General features: G+C 47.7%; 1 protein-coding gene across 1 annotated transcript in view; it reads right to left on the reverse strand.

Annotated features, from left to right (window-relative positions):
• LOC133347871 (homeobox protein unc-4 homolog) overlaps positions 1-8,104 on the reverse strand; it is a 66,387-nt gene extending 58,283 nt beyond the window's left edge. Inside the window, exon 1 of the mRNA XM_061560590.1 lies at positions 8,034-8,104. Coding sequence (XP_061416574.1) covers positions 8,034-8,055 — 22 coding nt within the window. The 5' untranslated portion in view covers positions 8,056-8,104. The remainder of the gene's footprint in view (positions 1-8,033) is intronic.
• Positions 8,105-8,941: the final 837 nt, after the last annotated feature.

An 8,941-nucleotide genomic window follows, 5' to 3' on the forward strand; every position in this document is an offset into this window, starting at 1 on the left:
TATACAAAAAAAAATACTACAAAATACAGATGTCCCTCGCTCCATGCGTATGTACGTGCGTTGAACCTCTTTCGCACCCGTATGTAGTCAACCGTGCTAATCGGAGGTGCGGGATTGGAGAAACACGCGCGGGTGAGCGGACGAGACGCAATCTGCCGAGTAAGGGAAGTTGTTGGGCTTGGGAAGGACGCGTGGCTCGAAGGGAGGATGATGATGATGATGATGATTTTGGTGGTGGTACGGTGGTCGAGAATAATAACGGAGTGGCAGCCAAGGGATGGAACGTGTTTTTTTTTTAATCCACCTTCCACCCCGACAACCCGCGAGGAGATGGAACGATGAAATCGCTCCATGCCCGTGTGTGCTGGGTGGATCATCGAATTGCGGGATCGATCGCGAGAGGTGGTGGCGGGGGGGGAGGGATTCGTCCAGCAGTGGATTGAACATGGCTAGATACCGGTGATTATGGTGTGTGGATAATAGCACCTCCGATTAGCAACGGTTGGCTACGTACGGCGCGAAAGAAGTTCAACGTACAGACACATACGTAGGATTCCATCTGTAAATATATTTACTTTCGTCGGAATGTACCTTGAGGTTGGCCGGACCCAGCCCCGCGTAACCCATCCGTACAGTGCTAAGGAGCGCATACAGTGCACAGCGCGTGTGTGTCGGGTGATCAAATAAATAAATAACCTCTAATTGCTTAATTAATTAAGCAGGGCCCTTAATTGGGACCGCGTGATGAGATTATGAATGCAATGACAAAGACCGCCCTGCCGAAGAGTGTAGCCTCCACGGGCTGCTGGGGCAAGTGCTGTGAGCGAACAGCCCAGGTCTATGGAGAGAGCACGAGGGGGTGATGTGGCCAGAACCACGCACGACCGCCTTTGTCTTCCCGCAGCAGATGCCCGGTTTTTTTTAACGCAAAGTTGGCCGCGGTCGGAAGACTGAACTCAGATCAATGCGCTAAGCACTGCGCCACCTATCTCAATATACATACACAGACAAAGGTCCCCCATGTAGCCCACATACGATGCGCGCTGGTGTGTATGTACAGGCACAGTACATGGGCATTTGTGTTTGCATTGTATGTGTGTACGAACCCTATTGCGTGTGTGTGTACACGAATTTGAGTGGGGTGTGTATGTATGTGGTAGTGTATATGTGGGGAGCGGTGGGGCAGTGGTCAGCGCGCTGCGCTATAAACCCGGTGATCTGATTCCCAACACTCCGACATCAGTGACGAATATCTGAGCTTTAGAGGTGCTCGCTAACAGCACTTGCCCAAACAGTCGATAAAAAATATTCGTTGGGTCTTTCTTTACCGAAAGACCCAAATAATATGGATTCACTAAAGCTTTAAGTCAAGTCTATCAAATAATAAACTGGGAATCTGTCTTTGAGTCTATGTACTGTGATGTTTAAGTGTGCGTGTGTACACTCGTACCAGGGTGATTAAACCGGTAACCATTAATTCACCATCGATTACTGGGTTCGGATAGTTCGAAACCAGGAATGTAAAATCGTTTCCAGTTAAAATCTGCACGCTAGACTTTTCTATATGTACGGAAAACCGTAACCGTTTTTTTTCTCTCAATACGGTTACCGGTATATATGGGTTTATATAGTACTGACAGTACAGACAAGCACACGGATCCCCCGTGTAGCCTTAACAGACTGTTGGGGCAAGTGCTATTAGCGAGCAACCTATAAAGGCCGGCACAGGAAAAGATCGTGGATGGGTGGCCAGCACCACGCCCGACCGCCTTTGTCTTCCCAGTGGCGATGTTTACACACCGAACTAATTTGAGGCTGAGTCGACCTAAGGGAGGTCCAGGGCCGGTTAAGGTAATCGTCACCGGTGTTATGTGGCCGTGAACGGGAATCGAACTCGGGTCGTCGGGGTTTGTGGCGCAGCGCGCTAACCACTACACTACCGCTCCCCAAAAGCATATCCACACACACACATATACAACAATGCAACACACACACACACATTATACACAATGCTACTCACATACACACACTTACTACACACCACACCTTAACACCAAATCAAACGTACATTTTTGAGAATATAACTAATTAATAATGATTTTTTTTAATCTATACAGTATATACCAAATTAGTCAGATTTCCTTGTCGCGAATTAAATAAGGTGCTTGTATATCACGTCAACGTTTCGGACAATCGACCTCATTCAGAAGACGGGTCAATGATACCGATCACGTGGAGGGAGCGGCAGTGGAGCGGTGAGCGCGCTACTAACCCGGCCACCCGAGTTCGATTCCCGCTCACGACCACCAACAACACCGGTGACGATTATCGGAACCGGTCGTGGGCCTCCCCTAGGTCGACTCGGCCTCAAATGAGTTCCCGGTGCGGTGCGCATGGGGAGACAAAGGCGGCCGGGCGCGGTGTAGGCCACCCACCGCCTACGCGTGATGTGTTGGCCCTTCATTGGGCGCTACTCGCTAACAGCACTTGCCCCAACATTCTGTTGAGGCTGCACGGGGGATCTTTGTCTTGCTGTCGTTACCTCCTCTGTGTGCCCCGCCCCCAATGCCCCCACCCCCCAATGTCCCACCCCCTCAATCCTTTAAACCCCGCCCCCTCAAGCACCTCGGCCCACCAATCAGCGTTACGGATTCCCCGTGCCACGTGCGGGTAAGTTCAATTGTCGCGCCGTCGTCACGGCGTTGAATCGACGTTGTAGACAGAGCGCGCTTTAAAAAAATTAACCCGTAAAAACAAAGTTTTTCACTATAAATCCTTTATATGCGTGGCATCGGTTTTATTTTATTATTCATTTCTGTTTTTCTTGAGTAAGAGTTTCATTTTTATCACATTGGTATTTTAAGTTAAATATGAATTTTTTTTTTCCTAAAAAGTGGAAAATTTTTGAATTTTTTTTCACGAACATTAATTGTCACGCACAACGAGTCTGTGTGGAAAATGTCAGCTCGATTGGATCACGGGAAGTGGGTTAAAAAACGACCGAAAGATTAGCACGGTCGTAAGTGCGCAAGCAAGCGAACTTAATATAAAGGATTTAAAAATTGTGTACGCGCGAAGTTCACACAAAGACCCCCCCACCCCTTTACATAGAATGTTGGGGCAGGTGCTGTAAGCCAGCCAGCTCCCAGCTGATGCGGCCATACCCACGCCCGGCCGCCTTTGTCTCCCCGGTACTGATTGTTTGCACGCCACACCAGGAACTCGGTTAAGGCTGAGTCGGCCTAGGGGACTTGGGTCAGAAATAACAAATTCGTCGATAACGCTGCCTCAATAGATATATGTGCGACGTTTCGCGCAATGCCCCTTCTTCAAAGCACGACTAATGAGTTTATCGCGCAGTGTGTGTGTGTGAGAGAAGCACTGCACTTGCCCCCGGCTGTCTCTGTAGGCTACACGGGTGATCTTTGTATAGACGCGCACGTGACTCGGCTCAGTTTTGGCGGGAAAGGAGCGGACGGTGACGGGATACAGCCGGAAAGGTTGACGGGGGTGAGGGGAAATAGTTGTTTAACTAAATAGAAGTTATGTCTGACGGGATGGGACGACAACCGAATGGTGGAGGAAGTAAAAAAATGTAATAGGAAAAGAAAACAAATTACAAGGAACGGGCTTGGCACGGCAGGAGAAATACAAAAACAAATTTAGCGGGAAAAAATATTGGCGGGTAAAATGTTATCTGGCGGAGCAACGATCGGGCGCGCTGATTGGTGGAGAGACCGGCGGGAGGCGGGACATTGTCGGGCGGGACATTTAAAAAATGGCGGGAAAATGTTTAAATCTGGCGGGAAAATCTTCCGACGCGTCTCGTTTCGAATTTACACTCAAATGTCTGATGTGTTATAGCGTGGCGTGTTTGAGATATTAAATTGCACATCGCTCTGTGTTAATATTTGCCTCGTATGCAATAATTGACATGATCCGTAACGCGTCTGAGGGGAGATGGAGCGATGAAATCAGATCGCGCGTGATTTGCAAGCATTAGCGATCGGAAGCCTTGTACAGTTATCGATAATCATGATTGTTGCGGTGATTACATTGAAAAAAAAAACAATCGTAAACACGGAACATTGCACGAGCGATGGAACGAAACGCGTCCGCGAGTACGACTGCAGCGGGAGATGGAGCGTTGTGGGTGGATCGGCAGCTCGGGGAAGCCTTCATCCAGCAGTGTATTGATCGTGGCTGGCGATACACATATAGCTAATCACAAAGAACCCCCCCTATCGATAGCCTTTAACAGACCGTTAGGGGCAAGCACTGCCAATGATGGCCGACAAGGCGTATTGAGTTGGCGACACGCCCGGTCGTCTTTGTCTCACTACACCTGCACAAATGGATACATCGTGGTTGGACGGGGGCCTCGGTCATTTGTATAATTTGACCATACTTCACCGCGCCGGTTTAATGATCTGGTTCACTGACGTTAGCCGTGGCCCGGGAATCGAACTCTGTCGGGTTTCGCGGCGCGGTGCGCTAACCACTGCGCCACCGCTCCCCACTAAAAAAAATCTAATACACTCACTTAAACATACAAGCACATATAATACATACGTACATACATATCCATGATAGATTATGTGTTTTGGGTGAGATCGCGTGTAAAAATATGAATGTGTCGTTAAACCCGCCACCACCCGACACGGCCAATTAGTGAGGTTTGGTCACGTGAACAGAAGGTGATCATCCGTCACTAGTTAAACAACACCGGCGTGTTAGAGAGTAAATCCACAACATTCACAATTCTAGCACCGTTGTGTAAATGTTGTGGGTTTACTCTGCAACACACAGATGCGTTAAAGAGTAAATCCACAACATTTTCAATTCCAGCACCGTTGTGTAGATGTTGTGAGTTTACTCTGCAACACACGGATGCGTTAGAGAGTAAATCCACAACATTTTCAATTACAGCACCTTTGTGTAAATCTTGTGGGTTTACTCTGCAACACACGGGCGCGTTAAAGAGTAAATCCACAACATTTACAATTCTAGCACCGTTGTGTAGATGTTGTGGGTTTACTCTGCAACACACGGGTGTGTTAAAGAGTAAATCCACAAGAATTACAATTCTAGCACCGTTGTGTAGATGTTGTGGGTTTACTCTGCAACACACGGGTGCGTTGAAGAGTAATTCCACAACAATTACAATTCTAGAACCGTGACGTTTCGCTGGTAATTTCAACAACCACCATCACCAGGCGACGTATACTAAGTACAACATACAAATACGCGCTGCCTCCCAAGTGTTTCACGCTTCACGCGTCTGATGATTGTTAAACAAGGCTTACGTGACACCACAGCCTATAGCACCTCGAGGTGCACCATCCAAGCCAACGCTGCTGAGCTTGCGAGATCAGTAAAAACAATTCTAGCTGTGATTTTCACACCTGATGATGATTGCTTGTGTTGCAATCGAAACGTCGTGATTTAATTTACTTTTTTATTTTATTTTTTTCCCTACGTGACTTTACCGATAGAACCAAAGAGTATAGGTCAGATGAGACCGTAGTTCTGATCACAAGATGAAATGCGCTTAATCGGGGTACGTAAATTATAATAATGATGATCTGTGTCTTACTCAACGCAGCATTAATGACGTCGTTTAGGATCTGTCGGTTTTTTTTGCGAGTGCGTCGAGTTAAATTGTTGTGGTTATATCGGTGCAGAGTTGAAACATTCCCAAGAGGTTCGATTAGCACGGTTGGTGCGAAATAAGTTATATTTACCCGATACATGCCAACTAACACACTTTGAAGGAATGGAACGCGTGTGTCCGAGAGGACCTCAAACGTGGAGATGGAGCGATGGAATCACTTCGCGTGCAGGTGGAGGATGGTGAGAGATGACAAAAGCTCTGGGAGGCCTTCATCCAGCAGTTAATTGGGCATGACAAATAATGATGATACGTATACGTAGGGAAGGCCGATAGGTCGACAGACTAATATTATCTTCTTGGTTCTTTCGGTAAAGTCACGTAGAAGGGAAATAATAAAATAATAAAAATTAAATGTAATAAAATACAATATTAATTAATTGTGATGTAATCAACTCGCTAATAATGATACACACCCACGCTCCGCACAGATAGATCCAACAATCCATCTACTGCCATCTATCTCCCTATCACCTCGCATCCCATACGTACAGCACCTGCCATTGCCAATCAGTGTCCCATCCAGCAGTGGATTAACCACAGACTCTTTCACTTAAACGTGTGTGTTGTGATGTGAGGTCGACTCAGCCTGAAATGAGTACCTGGTGTGGTGTGTAAACATCGCCACTGGGGAGACAAAGGCGGTCGGGCGTGGTGCAGGCCACCCACCCCCTCGTGTACCGCTCCGGCCTTCATAGGTGCTCGCTAACAGCACTTGCCCCTACAGTCTGTTAAGGCTATACGGGGTATCTTTGTATGTGTATATGTCTCTTGTGTAGTTGTGTATGTTTTATTGTAAATGTGTTGTTTGTGGCACAGCGGGAGCACAGGTGATGCACCTGCCATCTCAGTTAACCCATGGCACCTGCTGGGTCTGTGCCCTGACCTCCTCCTGCACCTAGCCTGGCACAGCAGTCAACCCATGGCACCTGCTGGGTCTGTCCCGTGACCTCCTCCTCATGCACCTAGCCTGGCACAGCAGTCAACCCATGGCACCTGCTGGGTCTGTCCCGTGACCTCCGAAGAAGCGAAGGAACGAGCCTTGCACACTGCATGTGTGCACCTGGCCTGGCACAAGCGCCGTGGTGACGTCATCGCTAATTATTGCACGATAAAAGTTGTCGTCATAGGCGTAGCGTAGCGGTCAGCGCGCTGCGCTACGAACCCGGCGACCCGAGTTCGATTCCCGCTCACGATCAACACGCGGTGACGATTATCTGAACCGGTCTTCGGCCTCCTCTAGGTCGACTCAGCATCAAATGAGTATCTAACAGCACTTGCCCCAAAAGTATGTTAAGGCTATACGGGGGATCTTTGTCTTCGTACACGTGTGTCTGTGCGTGTGTGTACACGTGTGTCTGTGCGTGTGTGTACACGTGTGTCTGTGCGTGTGTGTGTACACGTGTGTACGTGCGTGTATCTGTGCATGTGTCTGTGCGTGTGTCTGTGCGTGTGTCTGTGCGTGTGTCTGTGCGTGTGTGTGTACACGTGTGTCTGTGCGTGTGTCTGTGCGTGTGTCTGTGCGTGTGTGTGTACACGTGTGTCTGTGCGTGTGTCTGTGCGTGTGTCTGTGCATGTGTGTGTACACGTGTGTCTGAGTTCGCTTCCCGCTCACGGCCAACACCAGTGACGATTATCTGAACCGATGGTGGACTTTCCCCAAGGTCGACTCAGCTTCAAATGAGTCACTGGTGCGGTGTGTAAACATCGCTACTGGTGCTGGCCACTGTGTACACATCATCAATGGAGAGGCAAATGTTGCCCGGTGTGGCGCTTGGCTCCCAATTCCCTGGTGTGCTGTGCCGGCCTTAATAGGTACTCGCGAACAGTACTTGTCGGTGTGTGCGTGCGTGTGTGAGCCATCAACGCTTGTGGGGAGCGGTGGGTGTAGTGGTTAGCGCGCCACGCTACGAACCCGGCGAACCGAGTTCGAATCTCGTCCTGGGATAAGGTATACACAGTCTACTCTATTGATGTTCTCTAACGGAATCGAACACGGACATTTGGTACACATTCATACGAATCTGTGCAAATGAATTATAAACTTTAAAAAATAATATAATTTAGGTTACCAAAAACAGGTACGCTTCGGAGTATGGATTTGGTTGCCTGGTCCCAGGGCAGGACCTGGCATATCACCCATTAGTGGACCGAGTAATTCGCCCACCTTGGAGCGTGACGCCGAAGTCGGCGTGGCCCGTGAGCCGAGTTCCGAGGTGTAGCAGTGTAATAATTAAATGATGTTTAAATTTAGCGTTTTTTAAAAAAAATATTACGAGTTTTAGTGGACAAAAAACACGAACATTTAACCAAAAAATTCGTGGTTCTGATGCGTATTTAGTTTAAATGAAAATTGTAATACCGTATTGTTGTGAGGCCTTCATCCAGCAGTAGATAGATAATGGCTGATGGTGATGACTGGTGTTTGGCGACACTGAGGGATGTAACACAGACATTCCCTCAACACGATTATCAGCCGACTCATCAAACTCATCAACCATTTACAATGCTAATACTAACCAGATGTTGGCAATAACCCCCCACACTAACCATATCCCGTAACACTAACCATGACTAATTAACCTAGCCCCCGATATTAACCCTAACTCACTAACCAGATACTAAAACTAGCGCCACCACTAACCCTAGCACTTACCAGATATGAAACCCCTTACCCATTACACTAACCCTCCTAACTTTAACGCTCACTCGAGGCTAACTTTAACGTCTAACCAGAACTTGCAGATACAAAAATAAAACGTAACCCCAACACAACCACTATCATTATCAACAATGTAACCGTACATTTTGATTTAAAGCTTTCGTGACTGCAGGGATCCATATTCTTGGTTCTTTCGGTAAAGTCACGTAGAAGGGAAATAATAAAATAATACAAATATAAAACAATAAAAATTCTCACGACGTTTCGACTGCAACACAAGCAACCGTCACCTGATGATACGTGACTTTACCGAAAGAACCAAGAACAATGTAACCGTAATCACACCAAACCAGATACTAACCCTAACCGTTAACCGTAACCACTAACCCGAGACCCAGGACACGGATCTTAGCCATTGTATTCATGGCAGGGTCGCTCTGTCTATGTATCACATTAAATGCACAATTTACACGCAAACACAACACCGTCAAATGCAAAAGGTCACCCAAATGGCTCAAATACATTGTGGCGAGTGCTTTTAGCGAGCACCTATTAAGGCCTCTTCGGCGCACGAGTGCGTGGCGTGGCCAGAACCACGTCCGGGCCGC

The sequence above is a fragment of the Lethenteron reissneri genome, chromosome 3 (assembly GCF_015708825.2).
Source record: "Lethenteron reissneri isolate LAM-NWPU_2019-01 chromosome 3, ASM1570882v1, whole genome shotgun sequence".
In the NCBI taxonomy this organism is placed as follows: Eukaryota; Metazoa; Chordata; class Hyperoartia; order Petromyzontiformes; family Petromyzontidae; genus Lethenteron; species Lethenteron reissneri.